General features: G+C 41.9%; 2 protein-coding genes and 1 long non-coding RNA gene across 9 annotated transcripts in view; 1 reads left to right on the top strand and 2 right to left on the bottom strand.

The window, feature by feature from the left end:
- The window catches only part of SRPX (sushi repeat containing protein X-linked), a 50,918-nt gene extending 38,137 nt beyond the window's left edge, over positions 1-12,781 (top strand). For both annotated transcript variants that reach the window (XM_030020485.2, XM_030020486.2), the window contains 6 exons: positions 3,521-3,647; positions 5,607-5,728; positions 7,630-7,809; positions 8,272-8,405; positions 9,744-9,865; positions 12,236-12,781. In XM_030020485.2, coding sequence (XP_029876345.1) covers positions 3,521-3,647; positions 5,607-5,728; positions 7,630-7,809; positions 8,272-8,405; positions 9,744-9,865; positions 12,236-12,416 — 866 coding nt within the window. In that variant the 3' untranslated portion in view covers positions 12,417-12,781. The remainder of the gene's footprint in view (positions 1-3,520; positions 3,648-5,606; positions 5,729-7,629; positions 7,810-8,271; positions 8,406-9,743; positions 9,866-12,235) is intronic.
- Positions 2,020-13,288, bottom strand: LOC115343909. The gene is made up of 2 exons (XR_003924331.1): positions 13,146-13,288; positions 2,020-3,774 (listed from the first exon to the last, which is right to left on the bottom strand). It is a non-coding gene; the product is annotated as an uncharacterized LOC115343909 (long non-coding RNA).
- Positions 13,289-17,587: 4,299 nt separating this feature from the next.
- SYTL5 (synaptotagmin like 5) overlaps positions 17,588-26,798 on the bottom strand; it is a 92,968-nt gene continuing 83,757 nt past the window's right edge. For all 6 annotated transcript variants that reach the window (XM_030020715.1, XM_030020714.1, XM_030020709.1 and 3 more), the window contains 3 exons: positions 26,119-26,254; positions 23,341-23,549; positions 17,588-22,725 (listed from right to left, as the gene is read on the bottom strand). In XM_030020715.1, the coding sequence (XP_029876575.1) occupies positions 22,583-22,725; positions 23,341-23,549; positions 26,119-26,254 (488 nt within the window). In that variant the 3' untranslated portion in view covers positions 17,588-22,582. The remainder of the gene's footprint in view (positions 22,726-23,340; positions 23,550-26,118; positions 26,255-26,798) is intronic.

A 26,798-nucleotide genomic window follows, 5' to 3' on the forward strand; every position in this document is an offset into this window, starting at 1 on the left:
ATTAACTTCCAGCCATTGTTTAACGTCATCAGCAATCAGTAACAGTATGTTTATATATCAGCAGACCGTTTACCTATCCCATGTGGACTCTTGAATAAGCAAGCACTGGGCAGTCAGTACCATCCCTCTGTTTCTTTCCTCTTTTCATCCCAAATTCACAAGCAAATAAACATAAACCCTTAACAAACTATGAGAAAGGCAGTTAACAAGCTCTTTAAATTTTGTTGAAATTGTTAATATGGCCAGTCCCAGAAGTATGTTTAAAAAAAAAAAAAAAAAAATCTAAAACCTATTTGAAAACTTCGCATTTTTCTCCACAAAGTTTAAAAGGCTGCTTTAAAATTCGGTATTCCACTGCTGACCTCCTGATGCCATGTCTGCAATGCCACTTCACCGCACAGAGCCAGAGTACCAGTTGCCGCTGCCGAGGAGAGCAACAACTTACAAGAATGTGGCTGAACAGTGCCAAATCTTTTATGAAAACTCCATTTCCGTGCCCGTGATTTAAACCTTGCAGGCAAGATTCACCCGTTTAATACATAGCCCTGCTAAACAGCTTAAATAAGTCCGCTTGGCTTTTCGTCGGTTTTTCAGCAGTGACACTGTAGTAAAAGCGTAAGACTAGCCGTAGGGGCTCAGACACCTTGCAGCGTGTCCTGGCTCCAATTCTGCCCAGGAACACTTATTAAGCGAGAGTCTGACAACCCGGCACTTACAGGACGATTTTTTCCCTCTGATAAAACCTCCCCAGCAGTCAGCAATCTTGTGGGTTCCTCTGTTGGGGTTTGTTTTGGAACCAGTTTAGTTTTCTGACCTGCAGGTGGGCACCTTGCTCACATCATACGTTTTATTGAAGGTTTTTTGGGGGGTTGTGTTTCAGTTTTGTCACTTGTGCATTTGCCTGCATGTTCTCTGGTCACCTTATCTGCATTTAAATGGGTTGGGGTTTTTTAGACCTGTCTTCCTTCTGCCAAGCTGTGGCCAAGGTGCTTAATATGCTGTAGATTGGCTGCAACTTTGTAGAAAGGGCATGAGGAAAAAGACCTGAGCGCTGTTTGGCTTAACACATCCCAGTGGCCACTGCAGTTAAAGAGCCTCTTTGGTAGACAGCTGCTTTCTCTTGGTCTGTTGCGAAGCAGAGGTTTTCTGGTGGGATTCATTTAGTGCCTGTTGAATGCTAAGAGGCAGCTGAAATGACCAAAGAAAATATCCTTTCCAGGAATTTTTAAGTCCAGCTAAAAAAGGCTGCCTGGCCCGTGGGTGCTCAGCGAGTTGGTTCCCACAGTAACCATATTGTTTGTCTTTACGATGTGGAAATCCAAGCTGGTTCATACCAGCCAGTCTTCTCTGCGCTAAGTAACGTAATGAGCTTTCTGATTAATTAAGTGCTTAAAACACTGGGTCTTTAAATGCCATTCTGTCTTTAAATAAATGTCATGCTGGAATAAATGTATACTGTCCATAGCACAGTGGTGAGCTGTCACCACAGTAAACTAACCAGAGCCAGAAGCAGCCTTGGTGAGACTGGGTTATTTCCTGCCCTCATTCAGCTGCGCTGGGGGGTTATTGAGAGCAACGTAGTTTTGTAGAGGAGGGCAGAGCTCTCGCTGGCTGTGGTGTGAGCAGGTTTCCACATATAATGGGAAGGTAATCCAAAAATAAGGGAGTGAATAAGGAACATGAGGAAGGGAGACAAAGTGCTTCCTACAGCTGGAGTGGATGCTTGAAAATCCTGCTTGCCTGTGTACTGCAGCAGATGAGGGAAGGAGGAATCAAAGAACTCAAAAAAGTGAAAAAGTTAAAGAAGCCATAAAGAAGTAACTAACTGCCTTATGTATCTTTAGTGAAGGGTGTTCTTGTAAAGCACAGGAAGCTTCAAAAGCTGTTTATAGGATTCTGCTGTTCAATTGTGATTGCTCCACTCCCTGCAGTGGGAACCCAGTCTTGCTAGCTTCACCTTCTAGTAAGATCTACAAAGAAATCAACTGTTATCCTCCCAATACTATAGGAAGATACATATATTTTTTCATTGTTTATTTGCAAAAACAACCCACAAAAATAAGCATTTGCGTAAGGCAGTTTGCAATATTCCTGATGTTTTCTGAATAACTTCGGTACCACACTTACTTGCCTGTGCCTCCCCCACTCCCTCCTGTGCAAAATTAAGACAGGATCTCTTCCTGTGGAAGTGCCTCACAAAGCTGCAGTGTTTGGGGTTGGAAGAAAACTCTTGCAGAAGAAATAGAGATAAGCCAGTTTTCAAGAGTCCCAGGTCCTTGGAATACCATTAAAAGTTTGAAGGGGTTATAGCAGGGCTGCACTTGCCCTAGTTATACTGGTAGAAAACATTGTGTGTTGCTTGTAGAATATGAAGGTTTATGAAATTATTTTGTATATTTGATGCTTTATAAAGACCTAAACCTTTTCTCATTGCTGGTTTTTTTTGAAAGAAATCCAGATTTATACTTTTTGTGTCTGCCCTGCAAATGAAAAGACAAGGCCTGCCACCCCTTAAATTTTAAGCAGCACTTAGGGATTGTTTTCTATGTGCAGGTAAAGAGCAATCCTGTCTCTGTGTTGATTTTTAAAGCTGATAGATGACTCTATGGCTTTAGACTTCATTTTGCGTATAACCTAAGCGATGGTAAAAAAACTTGAGACTAAGCTATTAAAGATTTTTTTTTTTTTTTTTTTTTAATGATTGTGATGGTGTTTGGACTTGGTTCGCCCATATATTTCTGCTATGCTGGCAGGACTGGCAACAGAAGCAGCTGGAGATGAGTAGCTGTGCCTTTGTCCTTTATCAGGGTCTTTTATCATCACCACTGTTCCTTTACTCCTGAATAATAGCCACAGTGTTCTGCTAGCTGTTAAACAGGCTTTCAAAACTTACCTGGTCTACTTTTGTTTTGTATTACCTGTAAGGCATTATTATAAGAATTACTTGAAAAAAATCAAATGGAGCAGCAACTCCCTGCAAAATGAAAATTGTGTTAGTCTTCCATTGTTTCTCTTTTTGCCATTGCTGCAGGAAAAATAATCAAGAATTTAACAAAAACATGCAAAGTTATCATAGAGAGAGATTTGCGTTCAGTGTGCTTTACAAATGTTCTTAATCACAATATCTACTGCACAGATGAACAAAGAGAGGCAGAGCAGATAAACAGAAGGGTCAGACTCCTCAGGTACAATCTTGCGTATTCTTTCTTAGAGTTCAAAGCTAAATACAGTCAATTTGTAGACATTGCTTTTTAACTGGGGACTAGATAAAGAAAGTTACAATAACTACTTTTTAATTAGTTTTTTACATTAGGTGTGGGGGGGTGATCGTTGTCATCTCTTACTCACAAAAATGTGAGAAGTACAGGCTCTACCTGCCTTGGCTGGGACAGCTCCAGTGTTGAGGAGGCCAGCTGAAGGTGGTCCTGAATTATGCTGACAACAGGGCAAGAGCTGTGAAGAAAATGCATAGCTATAACACATGCACATGTGCCCACTTCTGTGATGTTTATTTCAACAGATACTGAACCTCCAAGAATCCAGTGTCCAAGCGTGAAGGAGAAAACTGCGGAGCCCAACAAGTTGACGGCCAGAGTGTTCTGGGATACCCCGGAGGGACGAGACACTGCTGATGGGATTCTGACAGAGTAGGTGCAAATCTGTAAATGTTTGCCTTTTCTCCTTTTTATTCCTGGGGTGCTTGGTTAGTAATTCACTTGATGAGGGTGGCCAGGTGCTCCTTCCCCTTAATTCATCCAAGATGCTTATTTACAGCTGTCACATGTAAAGAATTGAAAAATTAAAAATTGACAACTTGAATCATTCAGGACCTGGCATGTAGAGGGGTAGCAGATTGTTGTGGTTATTTTAGAGCTGATGGAATAAATGACAATAGCATTTTGACTGCACCTGTGAAACTTTCCAGAGCTGCTTTGTGGGTCTCTTCTCACATGCAACAAGTTTTCTTACAGCAAGTTACCTTTTATACATAACAATGAAAAGATAATAGTACATTGGAGGCAGTAGCAGAGATAATTTTGACTGTCTTAAAAAAACCCAAGATGAATTGTGTCACAAAACAATATCTGCAATGATCTTTAGGCTTCTTCCTGAAGTAGTGCTGAGTACTGATGTCACAGCGTTCTGCAGTTACTTGTAAAGTAATGCCTCTCATTTGAAACTTAGGGAGCTTTAAACATAGGATTTAAACTTAACACTTTCTTCAAAATTTCCTTGTCAATTTTTATGGTTTCACAGTCACACTTCCCGGAAGAGCAAGGTGCGCTTGTGATGGTACCACTATCTCTGATTTTCCTATCTTTATCGTGCAGGATTTATGGCAGTCTGTCTAGATTATTGTAATGGAAAGAGTATAGAAAATCTGTTTTTTTCATTAAGCAAGTTACATCTTGGTATTAGCGGACTGGTTAAGCTTAAAATCTCAAAGTTGTAAGCTTAAAGAAGTTTACAGTCTTATGTGAATACAAAAAAGCTGTTGAAAGACACAGTGACATTGCCTTGTTATTATTACATTTTAAATAATAACAGAAAAAAGAATTAATTACACAATTAAAAACAATACTGCTGTTGAGGTCTAATGTGATAATTCTATGGCAATTAACAGCATAAAAAAAATTAAGCCTGATAAAATAAAAACTTTGAAAAGTGTCGGAGTAAAGAAATTCCAAAGTCTTGTTGATGAAATAGTGTCTGGCAAGCAAAAAAAAATGGGGAATACCCATGTAGACTTTGTCATATGAGTAACTGTTCCCAGCTCTGAAAAGGCTAGCTGTTGAATCTGTGGAAGCTTTTCCATAAATCTGTTTTTATAAAATCTTGCTAAACTGTGATGTTTTATAGAGTGTACAGTGCTTTCCTTAAATGCACTGGGTCCTGCAGTCCCGTGAGTACGTAAGCTTTCCCATTACGTGGAACACTGCTCAACCTCACTTCTTCAGTACCGAGGATACATTTAGTACATCTGAATTCGCCTGACACATTTGCAGGATAGGAACAAGCAAGTTCCAGGTGAAAACACTGCTGTGGATCACTACACCCTTCTGCTGTGACAATAGATCTTGCTTTCTATTCCATTTTTCTACATTACTATAGTCACAGGAGCAGTGCAGAGCACTCAGATGGGGTATGTCCCCATTGTAAGAGGCTGGAAGTTTTCTTGCAGTCCACCAGCTCTGGGTTATGCTGCAGCCCTGACAATACAAAATGAGGGAGGATCAAGCTTGATTTTTCCTTATGTAAGGAAAAGGAAGCTCAAGTTCCTTTGGGCATGACGTGATGCTTGGCTACACTATGGATTGCCTTATAGGAAGCAAGCAGGCCCTGCCTGGTCTGCCTCCCTTGTGTCAGCAGGGTGGGACCCTTTTGTATGACTCCAGGGTGGGCTGTTGTGGTCTCTGCTGCCCAGCTTCTTCCTTTGCTTACTCTCAGTCTTGAGTCACATAATGCAGCCAGTCTTAGCATGCCACAACCTTCACTATTCAGGCTTTTACAGCATTGTCAGTAGGAAAATGCTGGTGAATTTATGAATGCCTGTCCCATTTTATCTCTCTCTCTCTTTTTTTTTTTTTTTTTTTTTTTATTTTCAGTGTTATTTTGAAAGGCCTGCCACCAGGGTCACATTTTCCAGAAGGCGACCACAAAATCCAATATACCGTGTATGACAGAGCTGAAAACAAAGGCACTTGCAAATTTCTTGTTAAAGTCAGAGGTAAGAGTGATGTTTTTATCCTACATAAATACAGTCACTGATTTGCACTGGTAGGCAGTTTGAGAAATGTCCTCATTTCTATATTTGTCTGCATATGTATGTGTATATAAACTGTATGTTGATGCTGAAAGGGAGAACGCTGTCTTGCTCGAGACAAGGCGGCCAGGCCTGCAGCAGGTTGGACAGCCTGTACTCCACACATCAGGGAAGAGCTTCATTGATCTGTCCTGCCTCCAGCTCCGCACTCCTTCCCTCCTGCTGGCTTCTCCCTGATACTTAGCTTGTGAGCTGCTGAAACAAGTATGCAAAGGAGTTTTTTCAGCTGTGACTCGCATCTGTCAAGCAGGGCTGCCCTTTCACAAAAGTCCAGATCTTGAAATCTGGATTTGAATACACAGAGGTGAAACCTGTAGGTTTCAGCTTCAGCTCTCTTTGAGCTCCATGACCTTTTGTCACCATGACACCACAATCAATCACATGCATACACCTATACATCTGTATCATTTCAGTTTACATACAGAACCATAGAATCATTTAGGCTGGAAAAGACCTTTAAGATCATCAGGTCCAACCATTAACCTAGCAATGCCAAGTCCACCACTAAACCATGTCCTTAAGAGCCACATCTACACATCTTTTAAATACCTCCAGGGATGGTGACTCCACCACTTCCCTGGGAAGCCTGTTCCAATGCTTGATAACCCTTTTGGTGAAGAATTTTCCCTAATATCCAATGTAAACCTCCTGTGGCACAACTTGAGGCCATTTCCTCTTGTCCTATCACTAGTTACTTGATAGCAGAGACCAGCACCCACCTCACTACAGCCTGCTCTCAGGTAGGTGTAGAGAGCGATAAGGTCTCCCCTCAGCCTCCTTTTCTCCAGGCTGAACAACACCAGTTCCCTCAGCCGCTCCTCATAAGACTTGTGCTCCAGGCCCCTCACCACCAGCTTGGTTGCCCTTCTCTGGACACGCTCCAACACCTCAATGTCTTTCCTGTAGCAAGGGGCCCAAAACTGAACACAGCACTCACGGTGCAGCCTCACCAGTGCCGAGTACGGGGGGATGATCACTTCCCTGCTCCTGCTGGCCACACTAGTTCTGATATAAGCCAGGATGCCGTTGGCCTTCTTGGCCACCTGGGCACACTGCTGGCTCGTATTCAGCCGGCTGTCAACCAGCACCCCCAGGTCTGTGTGTCTAAGTGGTGTAGCAGGTCACTAACCATTTCCCCTTGGATTATGGGGCTTCATTCTGCTCCCCATCCCTGTCTTCCGGCTGAGGGGGCTGGGTACCCGGAGAACAAGTGGTCTTGCTATTAAAGACTGAGGCAAAGAAAGCATTAAGTACCTCAGCCTTTTCCTCAGCCTTTGTCGCTATGTTTCCCCCTGCATCCAATAAAGGATGGAGATTCTCCTTAACCCTCCTTTTGTTGCTGATGTATTTATAGAAACCTTTTTTATTGTCTTTTATGACAGTAGCCAGATTAAGTTCTTTGAGAGCTTTGGCCCTTCTAATTTTCTCCCCGCATAACCTCACAACATCCTTGTTGTCCTCCTGGGTTGCCTGCCCCATCTTCCAAAGGTCAGAAACTGTTTTGTTTTGGTTTTGTTTTTTTTTTTTCCTCTGGGTTCCAGGCAAAGCTCTCTGTTCAGCCAGGCCAGTCTCCTTCTCCAACAGCTCATATGAGTTAAGAGGGTTTTTTTTTTTGGTTGGTTGGGGTTTTTAAGTCTAAACATAAGTCTAACATAAATCTAACAATACAGAAAGCAAACAGAAAAATGTCTTCCATATTGGTATTCCACTGGCCATGCTACCCTGTAACAAACAGGGTGATTCATGCCTTGTCTTTTTTTTTTTTTTTTTTTTTTTTTTTTTTTTTTTTTGCCTCTTGCTTAAAGTCAGGCGCTGTGTGAAATTAAATGCCCCAGATAATGGCTACATCAAGTGTTCAGGTGATGGAAATAACTATGGTGCTACATGTGAGTTCTCCTGCATTGGTGGCTACGAGCTGCAAGGAAGCCCAGCTAGAGTATGCCAGTACAATTTGGGGTGGTCGGGAGTGGAGCCAACCTGTGCACGTAAGTGAGTATTTCACCACTTTACCAGACGGGCTGCCAGAGCAATGGTTCTTGTGGCAGTGAGAATTTGGGAAGGGGGTGTGAGGTGGAATACAGCTGCAAACTTTAATGCCCTAGAGGTAAGAAACCTAACATCTTCGTCTCCTCTGCCAATTTGCACTTACAGCTGAAGTCTTTGCCACCCTTGGCTGTTCTTTCCTAGGATGATGATGGTACCTCACAACTTATAGCATGTTTTAGCCCACAGCTCTGTATAAAACTTCACATTCTGGAGTCAATCCATCTTGCAAGCCAGAACAGCTTAAGATAAAATTGTTGGCTTCAGTGAGGCCAGTATTTCACCCCTATCTTCTTTATTATTATTCTCTCATTCCTGTGCTTCTGCTGTCTAACAGTTTGTGCTTTTAGAAATGGATCTGTTTTCAGTATGCTCTGTAACTTTTGTTTTAAATTTAATTCTAGCCATGAATATTAATGTGAATGTGAGGACTGCAGCTGCACTTCTGGATCAATTTTATGAGAAGCGGAGACTGCTAATTATTTCAACCCCTACTGCAGCCAACTTCTTCTACAGGATGCAGTTGGGGATGCTGCAGGTAAAAACAGTTCGGGGTGGGGGGCTGCAACTATTTTTTTTTTTATTTATTTTTAAGGAAAGACACAAGAGGAAAAGCTCCACTGTTTGATATAAATCCACAAACTTCAGCTGTTATATTGCAGCCATTGGAGGATCTGGCTGAAGCAGTAGTGGTTCTGGATTAATCCTTTTTACCTTACCTGGGTTTCAGTTTAAACATCTCCCCAGTCTCTAATTCAGCTCCCTTCTGGATTGTGCTGCCTCTGACTGACCAGTCGCTGAATCCCAAGCAGTTCCGGCCCTCTTCCATCCTCCCCAAATTAATTTAACTTGTGCTCAATAATCATTCTGTTACTCAGCTCCTTAAGAAGCTGAAAAAAACCCAAACCATCAGCATTTAAGTGGTTGCAGTTCATGCAAACCAGGCTTACAGACTGTAACTGTGATGCAAGGAAGTGTGAATAGCTTCAGAAATAACCAGTGCACCAGCAAACAAAGGACTGGAGACCCAGCATAGAAATCATCCAGAGTGCTGGAGACAGCAGTGGGGTATTTTGCTCCAAAAAAACAGAAAACTTGATAATTGTCCTTATGTGTTGTAAATGTGATGCTCTTTCTAGGTTCTTCTTAGACTTAGGGATGTATCTCAGAAATGTATCTGTGTCCTCAGGGAAAGGAGTCAGTCCTGTATTCTTTCACAGCAGCAAGTGCTTCTATCTATCTTGTTTCTTTTCTCACAACTGTAACAAAATTCAGTATGAATAGTCATTGGGTTATGGACATGATGATGTTTTTAACTGCTGGCTTAAATTACAGTTGTGTTAAAAAAAACATTTTTTTTTTCTTTTCCCCCATTAGATTAACTTGGCAAGAAAATTCAATATATTGATCAAAATGAAATAGTTTAAAATACTAAATTTAATGGCTATAGTACTTTCCCCACTGCTTGACAGTTGTCAAACAAGTTGGCATGAAAGAAAACTTTCTGCAGTTGACTTCCATTTCACATACCTTGCTTTGATTGCCAAATTAGATTAGTGGCACAATGCTTAATACCCTGGCATCTTTTCATGTCATTACAAAGCCAAGTTTATATTTCTCCTAGGTGGTCCCTGTGTGTTGTTTTTCTTAGCGTAGTTAAGAATCCGTCATTTACCATCCCCTGGAGTCATGAGGCTGTAGTTCTTCGCAGTGAGAATTAGAGACTTTTCAAAGTATGCTCTCATTTCAGTTTAAACCATCTCACTAACATAAGAAGATCGGACTCTTTATGAACACTCGCTGCATGCTCAAATCAACCAACCCCCGTTCTCTCACTGATAACTAACACACCTCTTTCTTCTTTTAACCCTTCCAGCCAGCACAGTGTGGTTTAGACCTCCGACACGTTACTGTAGTTGAATTGGTTGGTGTCTTCCCAGCACAGATAGGAAGAATAGGTGTAAAGCTGCTGCCCCCATCGCTTGCCCTGCAACTCAGGTAAAGTAAGCTCTCTCTACTGTTGTGTTTGCACCTTAGCATATATGATGTATTGCTTTTGATTCCCTGCATCTCACTCTCTAAATAGACACATTCTACTCTAACGTACATAGCAAGATGCTGGAAGGCAGACATTGATGAGTAAGTTTTAGGATTAATTTGCTTGCTCTCTGTGCAATAGCTACTGTAAATTTGTGGGCATTTGGTATTTATGAAATTAAAAGCATAGACTTCAGCTTGTTTCACATTTAAATGGGTCACAAGTTGAAGTCTATGCCATTCTTTCAAGTGCCATGTCTTCCTTGACCTTTTGCTCAAAGTGAGTGAATTTCTGAATTCGTGTGAACTCCCCATGTATCTCTTTGATCGTGTTATAGGTCTATATTTTTGGGTGCTGCCACTGAAAACACTTCAAGTATGTCTCTATTTGTGCTGGAGTTGGTCCGATGCAGTCATGACAGGCTGCAATCACTTTGCAAGGACAGCCTTGGAGCGGCTGCCAGTGCAGCCCCAAATGGCAGCAACAGCTCATCTCTGCAGCGCTGCTGGTGGCTGCGGCCAGGCTAGAAGGGGAAGCAGTGGTTGCTCTTTGAAGTCCCACATGTAGAAATGATATGGGCAGGATTTCAAAGGGGCAATTATCTCAGCCTCCCCAGCCTGACTACAACAGTTTTACTGAGGTGCCTAAACTGTTTTAACTTGGGTTTAGAGTGGCAGGGGGTTGGTTTTCACTTGAAAGGGAGACTTCAAGTGCCAGCGTTTCCTAGGGCCAGGAGGCCTCATTGGCAGGGAAAGTAGTAGTTATTTAGGAAAAAAGTCCAGGAGCATTTTAGGCAACATCTTCTGTGATATGCCTGAGGAAATGGAGCGAGTTTCAACTGGGGACAATAAAAAATGCTGACAAGTTGGAGAGGTTTTTTTGGATTGCAAAATATAAAAACATTTGTTCTCTATAAAAGGAAAAAGAGAGCACAAAGAGCTTTCTCTTTTATTCAAAAAAGTAAAAGTACTTTTACTAAAGTTGAAATGGTTTTCTTGTGGCTCTGTAGAAAATAAGCAGCTCTGGTAACACCTTATTCCCTGCCCCTGCCACCACCCCCCCTCCAACCTTTAATGGGGTTACATTTCAGAAATTGGTATAGTATGACCTGCCATGCACTCAGTAAAAGTCAGTTAGTTTTCCATTTGATTTTTTTTTCTCTGTTGTTACTGCAGTGTGTGAATTACAGCATTCTAGTTCTGCAAGGCACTTAAATCAAAATGAAATGCACCCTTAAACATCTTGAATAAAGATGCTGTCCAGAACTGACATTCAGTAAACTAATGAGCACAGGTACTCTAGTTAAAACTTTGGAAACCTCAGAAGTTAGCATTTGGATTTGTAGAAGGTAAGCATTTTTTCTTAGGTGAGATGAGGCACAGGAGGAAGGTAGTTTCCTATCACCATAGCTTAGCTTCAAACTTTATTTTAGTTTGAATTTAATAGCCAAGCTCCCTAACTGCAACAAGAAGCCACCTAGAGCACTCAAACCTGTTAGAAGGCTGAGGAAGGTCAATTTTGATGCTTCGCACCTTACCAACAACCCCCCCCAGACCCTCTTCTTCATGGCAGCTTTCCTGTCCTGACACCATTCTGTCATGGCTGCCTGAATTTATTTTCCCCACACCAGTGGTGTTGATGGACTGCATGTCTAAGGATCTTCTAGTTCATTAACTCCTTCAAGCAAAAGATGAAAAGAGCACCAAGGATATACTTTTGTTACACCTGTCACACCTCCAGAGGAGCTCAAATGACCTGTTTTACCACTTGGAAGGAAAGGATTCTGCCCTGATTAGCAGTGGCTTTTGTTCTCCTAAATTGGAGTTACCACCAGGTAGATGGTTATTATTAAGAAGTGATGAAAACTGATTCCAATAATTGTCCTGCTTTTTTTTCCTCATTGTGGTTCTATGCCATGTGGTAGCCAAGAAAGGGAATAGTCTACTTGTAACTCGAGCTCCATGGCAGTGGTTTTCATTGGGCAATGATTATAGTACTTTTGTCTTACCTTTTTTTTTTTCTCTTGTGATAGCAATAGGGAATGATATGTGCTATACTAACAGTCAGAGGTCTGAGAAGAAAACAAAGCCGAGTGCAGCTACCTTGCCACTTCCCTAACGCAGAGGTACAGCCTCCAGCACATGCAGGCACCTGCTCTCTATCGGACTCCTTGTTCTTACAGCTGAAACAAAGCAGAGCCTGTATAGCCCCCTCTGACCATCCCTGCCTTCCTCTGCTTAGATCCAACAGGCTGGTTCTGCCATGTATTAGTTTGAAGTGCCCAGGCAGTGGATGATGGGCTTTAACAAAACACATTCCTTATTTTGCAGGCTGCTGCTGAGGATCCCCCATTACAATTTCAACATCGTGGTGATGGACAAGCACGGAATGGACAAGGAACGTTATCCTTTCCCAGCAACGCCAGCTGAGCTCTTTGCACTTATTGACAATTTTCCCTTGAGAAAAGAAGAGATGAAACTGCAAGCAGAAATTGGCCAGTCATGTCCCTAATTCAGGATCGCAGGGCCTGCAGTTGTCGGTGAATTTTTTTTAATCCACGTAATTCTCCCCTTGGTGCTACACAAAAGCATGGCTTTTTTAATCACTGATGTACAGATTTTTTGTGTCTATTGTTAAAGTCTGTCCAGCTGTGTAGCTACTTTGCATAGAAGTATGCATGTTGCTTTTTTGTACTTTCAGCCATCTTTAGATAAATGTGTGTGTAGGATTACTACCCAATGGGATTTCTTGTACAGAGAGTGAAGAACTGAGGCACGTTTCTGGGAGTTTATTTTGGATTTTTCATTCAGTGTAAAATTGGGGTTTCTTTCTTACTGTTTACAAGTCTTTTTATTAATAAAATATTGTTTTGCAAACAGATAGTTGTCTAAACTTCCTTTTGGAGATAAACTTTTATTGATTAATTCAAAAGTTGGATCAAAATACCTCTCTGCAAATGATTATAACAGACAGAGATATTAGCCTCATATTGAAAGTGTACAAGCAACCGAGCAGTGTCTTTCAGTTCCACTAATAACATGGTCGATCACAGACACAAAGCATAAGCTGAAGGCAATGCAAGTACCTGTTTTCAGCAGCAGTGAGGAAAAAACAGCTAATAGCAGTATGGAAATCATTGCCAGAAGGAATATAATAAAGGAACAGTGAGCAGTGTAGAAGATGGGCAGTAATTACTAGAGGCCACATACTGCAATGCTTGATAGAAAAATACGCTCTTACCTGGTATGTTCCTGCTTCTGGCTTTTCATGTCCAACAGACTTGGAGTAGCAGATTTCTTTCCCCTCTTCATCTGGGAGACAAACCAGGCTGTTGATTTGATGGCAAGGGAAGCATCACCCCCAGGGAAGCATCATCAAAGATTAGTCATTTCCAGATCTGTGAAAATATTTGTTTGCAAGTCATCACTTACTTACAAATTAACAAAAACATTCCCTGCTTAATAAAAAGTGTTAGGAGATAGGTGTCAAAAAAGGACAGAATTTGTTATTGTTTTATGATACCCCACAGTCTTGCCCATCCACTGCAAAGAATATACATTGTGCATGAAGAATATAAGCATCAAAGGAGTGAAAATTGTGAGTTACAGCTTTGGATACCTGTTTACAGGATATGATGCATAATTTGACATGCCTGAAAAGCAGCACTCCCGTGTCTGTGCTGTTCATTCTCACTGCTCAAGAGCCCAGCCCTGTTTTTTCAGCCAAAGGGTTGTTTGTCTTTGACTGTAAGGTAGATTGTTTAATTTTACACTCTGGTGGCAGTAGAGGAACAGTTTATCAGCATCTTTAAAGCAATCCTTACCAGAATTCAGTCTCTCACACCCTCCAAAATTAGAAAAATCTCTTTTAAAAAGGTTGTTCCTGCAAGTGAATTAATTAACGAGGGAATAAATGTGAAGAGAGGGCAGTCAGCCCTGACACGAGCTAGCAAAAGCTAACTGTGGACTAAAGCGCAACAGCACCAAGGAGGGGGTGGGTGGTGGTAGCTCCTGTCTTCCGAACAGGATGGTCCGCTTCCGAGAGTGTTAGGAGACTGTTACTGAGCTCCCAAGAGTAGGTACGAAAGCATGGCACAGCCCGGTGATGAATCCCTGCAGTGCTGATGCCAAAGGCAAGGAGGATCTGGATACCATGGTGGTGGTGCCAGGTTTGCAAGGATGAGCAACAGGAGGGCGAGGAAGCCCTGACTGAGCTTTCTGAGTGTTGCCCCTAGAAGTAAGATGCAAGGACAGGATTGGTGACAAAAATCACAGAAATAGCATTTCTGTTCCAGACCCGACCAAACCAAAACCAAAGTAAGTCCTGGACCCACTATAAAGGAACAAGGCGGATAAGAGCCAGCGGTGCTGATGGACACGACTGTACTCCAAGTTGCTTTTCCTCTGCTGCCTAACACCAGTGGTTAAGAAAACTAGATGTGGCCAGGCACACCAAATCGCTTCATGCCTTAAGTGTCACATGTGGAACAGAGAGCCTGAGGAGACATCCACATACATGCTGCTGTGGCCACACTTCTCTGGCTCAGGTTCTTTGGCATACATATGCTTATAGCATGAATGCGCAGGTGGACAGGTTTTTTTTTTCTCCTCACTTTCCTCATTGAAAAAGCACATCAACTGATTTGCAATGATTTAAAATTTAAAAAAAAATTTTAAAAATCTCTAATGAGTCTGATTTTTCTACTGTATTGCTGCAATTCCAATCCGCAGCTGCTCCATTTTGATTTAGGTACAGAATCAGTGCATCCAGTCATTTTTCATGACTGAGTGAACCAGAGCGGGGCTTTACAATTGCTACAATCAGGAAAGCGATTGCAATCACTCGGCTGTTACAGGAAATTGAATTAAGTGGAGGAGAGTGCATGAGTGATTGGATTACTAGTTATAGTTCTACACAGAACATCTATTAAAATCTTGTGATTAAGAAAAGCTGTTCTTGATTAGTAATAAAAGGTTTCTGGCATCTTCTGTTGTACATTTTTGTGGGGAAGAGTGAAAAACATCATGTGCCACCTCTGTTTTGGAGTCAAATCAGCCTGCATGTATGCTACGCAGGGATGTGGCAGATTGGCCTTCTGGGAAAGGAGTGTTTGAACAAGGGACTTAGTATTTCTGGCTTTAGCCCAGCATTTATATATTCAAATAAACTCCAAATATTCAAATATATTCCAGTTATTCCTCCTGTAGACTTCAGGTCCCAGAAAAATAACACTGCGTAAACAAGGTACAGCATCTACACTAGTGCACTTTTTTTTTTTTTTTTTTTTTTTTTTTTTTTTAAAAAAAACGTTTAACAGAAAATTCAGCTCCCTCAAAATCATACAGGCTGGAGTCTTTGTTGTACTACCAACATGGCTGCTCTTGCCATAGCTCTAATCCTACCACTGCTGTCAAAATGCAAATCCTGTTTAAAACATGAATTTTGGTTGGGAGGATTAAAGGCTCTTTCCAAGAAGCAAGACCTGCCATGAATTTTGCCCTTTCCACTCCCACCTCCAGGCTATTCATTGCAGAAGGTGTGACAGATCACAGTGTGTGGATACAGCCACAGGCTGGAGGTTCCTACATCAGTCTGGAGGTACTTTTCAATTTTGAATATGAACCAAAGACTTCAGTCATTTTAGACCAGAAAAGAATTCATGTTTCTGTCATGCAACATCTTTTGCAAACAAAACTACTGGGATAATTGTGGGAAGCAGCAATTTCTCATCAGCACAAAACAATTTTGTAAATGGCCCGATTTTCCCCAGATCCTGCCCAAGAATCCACCTAATTTGATGAGAACAACCCCTGCCATCAGGGGAGAGACTAAATTTAAAGTTGCACATCCCTATTCTTGAAGTTCAAACCATCCCCTCTGGGACAGAAAGCGTTACGTTTTAACGAAAACACCAATGACCCTTACAGCTCTGCGCTAAATGATTACAGCAGGCAGCTTCGTTACAGCTCAGTACTTACATAAGAGCATGAGTCAGACCGCCTAACATAATTAATGAAAACACAGAGGCTAAAAAGGAACCTGAAGCACAGTTAAATACTCTTACGATTGCAACCCACTTTTTAAATTGAGGTGGTGAAATAATGGAGCTTAGGCTGTGCAATCTCAGCGCTAGATCACCTCCAGCCACTCACCTTACTCTCGGTTAGCGCTGTACGTCCACAAAAAGGGGGCGAAAGCTTCACGCCGTCAGGAGGTGGCACGGCTCCTCTCGGCCGCGTAGCTGCTGCCCGTTTCCCTTTCCCCGTCTGTGGCTGGGGGATGTTTTTGTGGCAGCTCCACGGAGGGAAGAGTGGGAAAACACTAGCAGGCGCTGGAAGGCAGAGAGCAGCAAGGCTGGCGGGGCTAGAGGAGGCAGCGAGGACGCTGGCAGCGGTGGACGGCCCGTGCATTCCTCCGGCCTCTTCCAAGCAGCGATCCGGCCGCTGCACGCTCTGTAAAACGCAAGGGGAACAGATGGCAAAGCCAGCGTCCACGCAGAACGTGCTAGCGCGTACCGAGTTACCACCGTATCTCCCACTGCCACCCACGCACCCAGAAAGTAACCATGGCCTGAATTTCAGTAATTAGGTTGGCCCATGCTTCAGATTCGCATGGAGAACTTGGCGCCTATCACCTCAAAGAGAAGGGGAGGAGAGGCCGCGGTTCAGTTCTACAGAAGTTACAGAGGCGTCTTCCAGACCCCCAAGCAAAAAAAAGGTACAAGGAGCAGAGGAATGGCAGGAAGGGTCTTCCCCCCCCCTGCAGCTGCCTTCCAGTTAACGGGTGTTTGACCTCCCACCCTCGCAAAAGCCAGACCCAGCACGGGGACAAGCTAGACGGGAGCGGTGCGAGGGCAAAGGAGCCAGCTGCTTGTGCCCAAATCACAGCAAGACGCCAGTGAACCCCGCTGGGGTGGTCTCCCCTTAACCAGGGTGCAGGAACCCAGGACGCTGAGCTGGACTTTCAGACCAGTGCAAAGCGAGCGGAGGCCAGCACGGGCCCAGAGCCCAGGAGCGTTATTTGTTTTCCTGGTTCGTCTCAGTCAGGAAGGGACAGCAAGACACAAAAACCTGGAGAACTGGAGAACCAAGAGGAGATGGAAGAGAGCTCTCAGCTCCGAGAGGTAAGTTGAAGTGAACGCGACTCAGCTGAAAGTATAAATTTAATGGAGTGATCAAATGTTTTTTTGGTTTTTCTTAAAAAAAAAAAATCAAAAAAAAAATCAGGACCAGCAATTACAGAAAAGCTGTGTTTTGAACATACCTCGGTTTTCAAGCGGGCAGGACCTCGAACTAGGGAAGAGGTAGGAGATTTGGAGACGGTGGGGAGGACCTGCTGAACATGCAGGGTTAAGGCACACGTAAAATAATTCTTTAGCAAGGGGGAAGAGAACACTGCATTTCCCTTATTCTTAGAATTGCATGTTAAAAAGAAAACAGGTTTAATGCTCGTGAAATAAAAAAATAGCTTAAAACCACTTACAGTGGAGAAATTAAGACCAAAAAAGCAGAGAGACACCGTCAATGGAGTCCCACCTCTGAAGACGTGGTGGGCCTCTTGCACTGTTCATCAAATATAAGTAAAGTAATGTCTTTACCTCAATGAGATAATAGGGGATATTCCTGAAATACATGCTTATAAGTTTGCTGTAATGCATTTTAGGAGACACGAGGACACAGCAACATGTTTCACTATTTTAATTTTAAAAGATAGAACAGTAATCTTGACAACAGCTGCAAATGTATTACCAGCCACCTTTGTCCACAAAACTGAACGTACAGTGCATAGTACAAAAACGTTCTGGGCAGGAAACATTTTGTTTTGTCTAAATTTGGGCAGAACTTAACATACCGCAATGCCATTTACTGCTACTACTGTTCACGTCCAGCAGAATAATTAAACAAATAGCTAGCAACAGGTTTTAAGCAGAACAAAGGCAGAACGAGGGATACGTGACATTCTCCAATTGCTGCAACAAATGCCTACACTTGGCTTTAGGCAAACCTCAACAATTAGAACTACCCTCAAAAATATACACCAAGCTCTCAGGAGCAGTAGCACACAGCCATATAGATGTTATTGCCACAAAGCAGAATTGTTGAAATCACTAATCTAAATGAAGGCCCAAGATGCAGCAAGGGTGAGTTTCAAAACAACCTAGAAAACACCTAAAAAGCAAGTTGAGATTCACTTTCCGGTGTCAATATACACAGTATAATTAACACTGTCTTATTACCACTTATCAAACAACATTTGCAAACGTGAAATCACCAGGCTGGAAATTCATGGGACACAGTGGTAAGGTTCTACTAGCGTGCTTCTCAGCATCTCCTGCTGAGTTATGGTAGAAGACATCACTGCAAATAAAAGTCAGCATCCTATTTTGGAATTCATCACATGTTCTGCCACTATTTCTCTAGGGTTCTCAAACGTTAACATTGTGTGTAAAAATAAATAAATAATAATTTAAAAAAAAACTATTAAAAAAAAAAAAAAAAAAAAAAAAGAGTTTACAAGGCGCATGGACCAGCTCTCAGGAGATGGTTATTTCTGTCATTGTTGCAAAGTGCTGAAAATCAATACTGTATGTTAGGGAAGTAAAATTTCAGTTTTTACCTCGTATGGATGAACGTAAGTGGGGCTATCACTTAACTGCTGCATGCTGCCTCCTTCCAGACACTGGAGATTATCGTTCAGGTAGAACGTTCTGGTGAGGGTTGCTGAACTGAAGGGAGGGATGAAGAGAAGAGAGACCCTTGCAAAGATTCAGGTACAACCCTTCCTATATTGTGTGAATCCACAAACTAGACAGCTGTGGAAATAGGACTCTGAGCTCTCTTTTGAAGGTGTAGGAGATCCAAGCAGCCTCTCTCTTCATTGACTCTCCAGAGCAAACCACAAACTTTCCATGCCTGAAGCTGGGCAATGTGTGTACCCCTCAAGAAGCCAAAATTATGCCAGTCTAAATGCACCCCCTCCTGTTACCTCTCCTTATCAATTAGCACTAGTGGATGCTCAATAGCTGCTCTGCTGTTACAATTTAGTTGATATTTTGCAGAATACAACTTAGAATAATTGCACTTGGCAGGGTCTAACCAGGCAGGAAAACAAAAATAAAAAATTAATACATAAAAATGCTTCTTTCATGCTACCTTAGCATAATCTGCATTGGAAGAGGCACAGAAGAATAAGCTTCCAGCCCAATGCACCATGATCAAAGCATACTCACCATCCCAATGCCTTCTCTCTTAAGCCATCTGCTAAAGCATCCAGCTGGGAAAGAAAGATCGAAATGTAGCATCTAAAAGGCATTCAAGGAAGGCAATGGCACTTGGATTAGCACAGGAAGATGGAAACAGTGTCCCTCAGAGTCTTCGCAGCTTTCCTCCCACCCTCACTCAAACGTAACACGATGGAAGAGATGAGGTCACCATTTCAAACCTGCGTTAGCCTGCTTTTGGCATCTAAGCACGCAAGAGCATCAACATTTAGAAGCCTGAAGTCCCCATGTAGCTGAAACTGAGCAGAGAAACTTCCAGAGAACAGGTCTGGATACCAAAGTCTGATGTCAGGGCTTGGAGCGCCCTCCGCATCAGCTCTTTTTGATGGATATTGGCAATAACCACACTGTCTAAGCATGTATTTACTGGCCCCACTTGACGTTTTACAGTGGAAGTTGCACTTTTGTTCTTCTTTAATGGGCCAAACCCTCAAAATCTAATCACAAGGGGGAAAAGATAGTGATGAAAGCCCTGTAGTTACCTTGCTAGAAAAATATGTATCAGAGTAAAAGGTATTGTGCAACACATTTTCAAAAACCACTGTAGAGAAGGTTTCTTCTCCACTGACACATCTTCAGTTATTTAAGACTGTGTGGAAAAACACTTCAGAAACATCAGCTTTGCTGTGTCTATTTACTCAGGGAAGGATTTTATGAATCAATGCTAAAATTGTGGTTATTTTCTCCTAAAAATTAGCCTTGAATAAACCATTCATGCACCTTCAATACCATAAACATACATACAAAAGGAAGGCTTTTGCCTAATTCCTGGCTTTCCGTCTTTTTGTTCAGCCTGGTAACACACAGTACGTGATGACGCACAATTACAGGCAATCAATTCAAATATCTGGGAAACAAGAAATCACATCTGCAGTTAATCATCTTGTGCTTTTCCAAACCATAAATCATTTTTGTAAAGGAAGAGACCAAAGATATAAGAGATGTAATTAAATGTGACATTTTCCACAAATCAAACGCTTCCTACAAATGTGCAGATAACATCATAGAACAGCAAAGCTTTCCAAATTGCTCTAGTGTTTATATGATGCTCATCATCTCTTCGAGGCTCATTTGAGGCACACTGTGATACCTATTATATGCTACCATAATGCAGAATTGTCACTGCTAACCTAGGAGGTAATTTCACTGCACTTCTCCAAATCCCATCAATGGCAAACACCACCGCATTGGCTGAAATTACTTCCCAGTTGAAATTTTTCCTTTCATATGCTGAACTGAAGTTGACACCTACAGTCTATTCATAGCCCGGCCTATAATTTCAGGTGCAGGCTCAGAGTGAAATTTTGGCCCTTTGGAAGGAAAAGGCAGAACTTAAAGCCCATGTATAAGCCGGGTTATGCTTCCCAGATGAGTCCATTCATCACAAACTCTATCGTAGGACCAAAATGGGCAGAAGCCGAAGCAGTAAAGCACAGACTTTTTCCTTTCAAAGCAAGACTTGATTTAACTAAAATGTTCATACTTAGAAGGTTAGAAAATACCATTCAAAAATTAGACAAACTCTTGTACTCCATGTATAAATAAAAGGTTTAGTTCAGTTCAAAGTTTTTTAAGGTTTTCAATTTGGCAAGAGAAAAAGGTGTCCACTTTGGGGTCCAACTTGGAGGATTTTTTGTGTTCTTATTGTTTTTCCCATTTTCACCATCAAAATGAAACAAAACCAAACCATCCAACTGCCCAGTGTCCCTCTACAACTCTAGCTGGAATTTTACCCTAAAGAATCGTTTTCTTTACATTGAACAAGCTTTATCTTTTTGAATCAACTTCCATCAAGTGAAAAATCAAGCTTGTGCCTCCATGCCAAGATGATATAACTATTCCCCAAATAAATACAGGTTTGCAGTACAAACAACCAAGACAACTCGGACCGATTCTGTTAAAGAGAGAGGTAGTTTAGGTGCCAAAAGTTAGGTTTGGTTTAGGGAAAAAAAAAAAAAGGGGTTGGTTTGGTTTAGGAAAATTCGGAAGAAATGTTGTTCACTCAGTTTACTGATCTTCCTTTGTCTTATACCCTGAGCAATCACATGCCATGCAATTATATTATTATTCTTTCTGGCAAGCAGACATGTGCTGGCCTTGAGAGAAGATTATAATCCTATCTCATTATGGTAGGAGTAGCCCACAACAACTATTCAAAACAGCATGCTCTTCACATACGACCTGCGTAAGTCCCCAGAGGATGGGGGATCTAAGTAGGTGTAAAATCACTTTAGGAAACCAAATGGCAAAATTACCATTGAACAGTTGTCACAGTTAATAAGATTAATGATTGAATTGGCCCAAAGTCACTCCTATCATTAAATCCACTGCTAACTCACAGGGGGATGTTCAGGAGAAAAAAGTCCTATTCTGGTTAATAATTAACATGTGTGGGCACGCCTGAATGGGATCCCAGCCCATCCAGAGAAAATTCCACAGTTGTGCAAATCATTCTGGCATGCGCTTTAATCACGTCACTCTACTACAAAATCTGTTGAATCAAGGTCTTAGCTAACTATGTCCAAACCCACCCAGTATGGGTCTCATCTCAGCGACCCATCAGACGGTGACAGGCATGTGAACACGTTCCTTCTGTTCAATGGCACCAGAAGATCTTGGCTAGAGCTGTCAACTGAATGAAAAACACAGTAATACCATGTAGTTCTGGAAACTGGGGATTTGTTACAATTTATTTTCTTTAGAGGCTCTTTGATTACTTTGAACCAACTGTGCCTTTTATACAGTGCATTAAAATAACCCAGAGAATGCCAGAACACCAGCACTGTACACCAGCTCACCTGCTCCTTATTTCTAGCATGCAACACGGTGCATTGGCCTTCCTCGGTGGGCTGCTTGGTCCCAAGCCTGCCATCCTGCACGCTGCGCAGCCCAACCAGCAAACATGACAAAGAAAATGTTGTTTGTTATCCTTCATAACATTACGGCTTCTTACCTTCCAAATACCAAAGCACAGACTCACTCTGAATCTACTTGTACTGTATCACTGCTGTCTTCTAGGCCATCTTTGACCCAGAGGGAGACACGTAAACCAGGCATTACTTACTAAAAGACTAACTAGATGCTCACTCTGTGCCCCGCCAGAGGCAGAGGAGTTTATCAGCTGCATACCAGTCACCAGAAGGGACAGGGAAAACCAGTCCAATCTCTGTACAAGGTCCAGTCCTCACTGGCTTCAAGAGAAACACAATCCGTACAAGAAACCTGGGTTAAAAACGTGCGCGTGAAAGTGCAGAATGCATTAAAATCTCACTCGGAGCCTTAATATCCAAGGCAAAAAGTACAATCCTTCCCCACTTTCAAACGGGCAAAGTGCCAAGAGCCTGAACACCACTGAAGTCAAGAGTACCTGTGGTACCCCTTAAGTAGTTAAAGTCTCTCAGAGTCTGCGTTTTCCCATGCTGGACCTCAGCATTAATATCCCCTCCACAGGGGCTCCCGGACTGTCAATCATCTTCTGCCAGAGGTGCTGCTCTTCCCCTTGAGAGTCCATCCAGTCAACCTCCTTGCCATTACTTACACCTGGCAATTACAAAAACATCAAGCATTTTGGCATATCAGTAACCAGTTATTTAATATCCTTGCTTATTCGGTCCAAGAGGGTATAAGAAAGATGACAAGCAATTCAGACTGCCACCTGTACAGGGAGTTATACTGAAAACAGGTAGCTCCCGGAGAGCACCAGTTTGTCATTACACTCCTTCGTGGCACCCGGACAGAGGCACATAAACCTCCCCACTCTGCACCACAAACAACTTTCTTCTAACAGAGGAGGAATGGACCCACACTTCTTCCAGATCACACCATCGGCAGCAGAAAGGCTGCTGCTGGACAAAAGTAGTCTCCTCCTTCTCACTGGGACGCTAAGAAACGCTTCCACGGTATTCCCAGAATATTCTAGAATGCGCAGAAGTACAACAGGGCACCAAATTTTTTTGTGTCTCACTCCATGAAGGAAAGAACTAAATCATCTACACATTACCTGTTGCCTTCTCTCCCTTTTCAATTTCCCCAAGTTCCCATATACTTTCCATACATTCAGTAACATTTCTGTCCCTCGTATACAGGAATCACTTGGGGTGGGGAAGAAGGACAGCAGCGTTAAGAAATGCAATCACCAGTCAGGTGGGACCTTACCATTTCCAGTGCTCAAACGGACACCTCCCAGAAAAATATTACTGGAGAGCGACTCCTTGTCCCACACGGTCAGTTCTAGGCAGACATTACGTATATCCCTTGAATTCAAGCCACTGAAAGAAAAGGTATGATTCCACTGGGGGTTCACACTCTTTTTTATTACGGGAGTTTTGTGTTTTGTAGCTTTGCTGTCATCTGGGAGAAGGTATCTGGGAGATATAAAAAAGGAAAATTGAATATGTAGATAGGATGTCATGTAATAGTCACAAAGAATTACAATCATGTAGAGATTCAAATGAGATCAGGACCCTATTCCCCACCGTTATTAAATTAAGCATACACCTGAAGCGCATGTTTAGCATTTGTGCTCCATTTGTTCTTATAGCTACAGTGCCAGTTATCAACAGCAAAGACTGAAATTAGGTCTCCTTGCCCCATGTCTTTGGTCTTAACCACAAACTTTTTATTTCAGCAAAACTAAATATAGACAGGATCATAAAAATCCTGGCTAGAAGGGGCCTCTGGAGTCGCCCAGTCCAGTCTCACTCTCAAAGCAGGGCAGAAGGTCCTCCCAGAAAGAAACAGAAATGACTGATAAAGAAGGAACTTCAGCAGTTTAGCACCAGTACTTTGAATTGCCTAACACCCTACTGAGTGCAGAGAAACTAATGCTGTAAAGTCTGACAAGCTTTTCACATTTTACTTTTAGTGGAGAATTCCTTTAGTGAAACTAGAAGATCTTTAGCTGAAAATCAGAGGTCTGTACAAATTTTCATAGTCTGTACCTTCGCCTCCTTCAGCAAAGCTAACGGAATAACTGTGTGGTTGCATATAAATACTAAAGGGTCGCACATACAAACAAATCACTAGACCTTGATCAGGATTCCTGTGCAGGTTTTTTACTTGCCAATAAACATGAGCTGGTGTATTGCAGGGGGCTAACAGTGGGCTAAGCTATGTCAAATTATCTCAAGCTAGTCTCAAGCTAACAGTGCAGATCAGACTGCTGCAGCACCTCAACTTGTTCATGGCAACTTTATTATGCGTTTGGCCATGACACATGACAGACCAATAGTCCGAGGAAAAGAGACTCGTGTTCCACTGTACTGAACAACCCACGTCAGCAACAGCAAACACCACTAACTAAAGATAGTCCAGAGAATTACTGGCCACACATTGCTACTGCTTATGTGAAAAGGCTCTGACAACATTTTCTCCCTGAAGTCTGTTGCAAGCTCCAGGTGGGAACAAGCTGTAGTGGAATGAGACAGTCTATTTTCAGTAAAAGAAAATGCCTTCATATATATCAGGCAAAGAGAGATGGCATGGGAGAATGCATACATAGAAAGAATAGCGCAAACTTCTACATGAAGTCTATGAGCTTAGTGATAGTTTGAAGCACACTACCAGATCAAGACAAATTCTCAGCTCCATCAAGGAATTAAAGGCAGGATGGTCACCATTCAGTAACAGCACTCAAACTGTTACTAATGAACTACAGCATATCTAAAAATCAGCAATTCTGAAAGCTAACATTGAGAGCAAAAACTGACAAAGAAAAATGTTTTAAGCTATCCATTATTTCCTAAATGTAACATTTCAAATGTATAACTTACATATATGAAAAATCCAATATAATGAGGCATGCAGAATTATGTTCATTTTATTCAAACACAAGTATATCCTATATGTAGCATTTTCTATATAGTTTGGATTTTGCTTGTCCAACACAAAATGCTGCTTATCTAATAAAAAGATGCATGTATGTCATACTATATATATCTTTATGTATGCACATGCATGCAGGCCTACAAGTGACACGGACCGTAAATTTTTCAAAATTATGCATCTTTAAAATCCAACCTGAAAGCCATCAGAACAGAATTTTTAAACATCTTCTGTCAAAGAATATTAAATGTTAACAACGAGACACAATTAGAGTTAAGACACTACATTTGAAGTCAGTGATAGACTTCCTGGGCAGCCTCAGGCTTTAAATGTGCTCGTTGACACTGTACTGCCAAAGAGCTTTCCCAATTAAGCACTAGGAAAAAAACCAAAACTGTCTGTAGTATGAGAGAAAAATCTTTTCTCATTTAGCGTATTTACTTGAATCAAAACAGAATTTCCTCACACAGATAATGAATTTTCTCTTTCTGCATATTTCAGGTGACACCCATTAGAAAGAACCTCAGCTTGGTAGAGCATGCCAGCTTTTATAGGTGTTATTTGCAGTTTTACAAGGAATCCAAACAGATTTGTATCTTCCTGAAAACCAGTTTCTTATTCAGGATGTAGTCTGGCTATTCCTCTTAGTAAAAAATATGTACTGTTTCAATTTCCTGAAAATGTAAATGTCACCATCAGATCAGGTATCATCTCCAGCGCAAAAGCCCTAATTTACAACTTCTTGCCTCCAGGAGTGATGAATAGTCACCTACTTCTCTCTGCCGACTCAGTGAGCCAAACCTTTACCAAACGTTATATTCCGTAACAGTGTGCACATTAGCACACTGGATACTTCTGTATGAATGGTTCTGTACCACTTAACTGAGATGGTATTTAAATGTGATTGTATTTAACCACTGGGACAACTCATACCTCTCTGCCCTTATTCCACAGCATCCTTCTCTTCAGCATACCATTTCGAGGTGCCAGTTGCTTTTCAGGACTGACACTCCATACACATACATACAGATATATTGAAAAAAATTGGGTCAGCCAAGATATGATTCAGTGCAGCCATTAAAAAAAATGGGGAGAAAAAAAACCACAGACCCTTTCACGAAAGTGTCAGACGTGCCTCCTGATTTCACTGCTGTTAAATTCTTTGCTTCTTTGATGAGGACTTCTAATATACCTCCAGATGGCATGTGAGAGTCTCCCTTTTTTCCCTTTTTGAAGCTCTTCTTTCCTACACATCAAACAGAGTTGCAACATCATCATCAGAAATTATATATACACTGCAAGACTGATTTGGAAACATAAATTGTTTTGGCTAGATTTTTTTTTTTAATTGTTTACTGCAATGGGATTAAAGTATTCCTTGTGAGGAGATTCTGAACTGCAATGGGATTAAAGTATTCCTTATAAGGAGATTCTGATTCTCTATGGGTAGAGAAACTAATAAGGCAGGGACAGAAAAATCACTCCATAGTTGATAAAGAACTTGACCATGTAACTAACTAGTCCTTGCTAGACGCAACAGAGAGCCCTGTCTGAAGTCCTGTCCAAATATAAGTATTTGTGGATTACTATGCTGAACACAAAGAACTGCATGTCCTGTAAGTCGTACCCTCTTTTCAGAATCCACTTCTACCACTGATGTTAAGGCAGCCCTACACCACGAGCAAGGTATAAATGCAAAGCTTAAAATGCAGAAATACACCGCGTGTATTCCATGTGTAAGGCTGCAGTGCTCCGCGGAGACCGTGACAAAGGACATGGTGCTCACTGAC

Source organism: Aquila chrysaetos, chromosome 7 (genome assembly GCF_900496995.4).
Source record: "Aquila chrysaetos chrysaetos chromosome 7, bAquChr1.4, whole genome shotgun sequence".
In the NCBI taxonomy this organism is placed as follows: Eukaryota; Metazoa; Chordata; class Aves; order Accipitriformes; family Accipitridae; genus Aquila; species Aquila chrysaetos.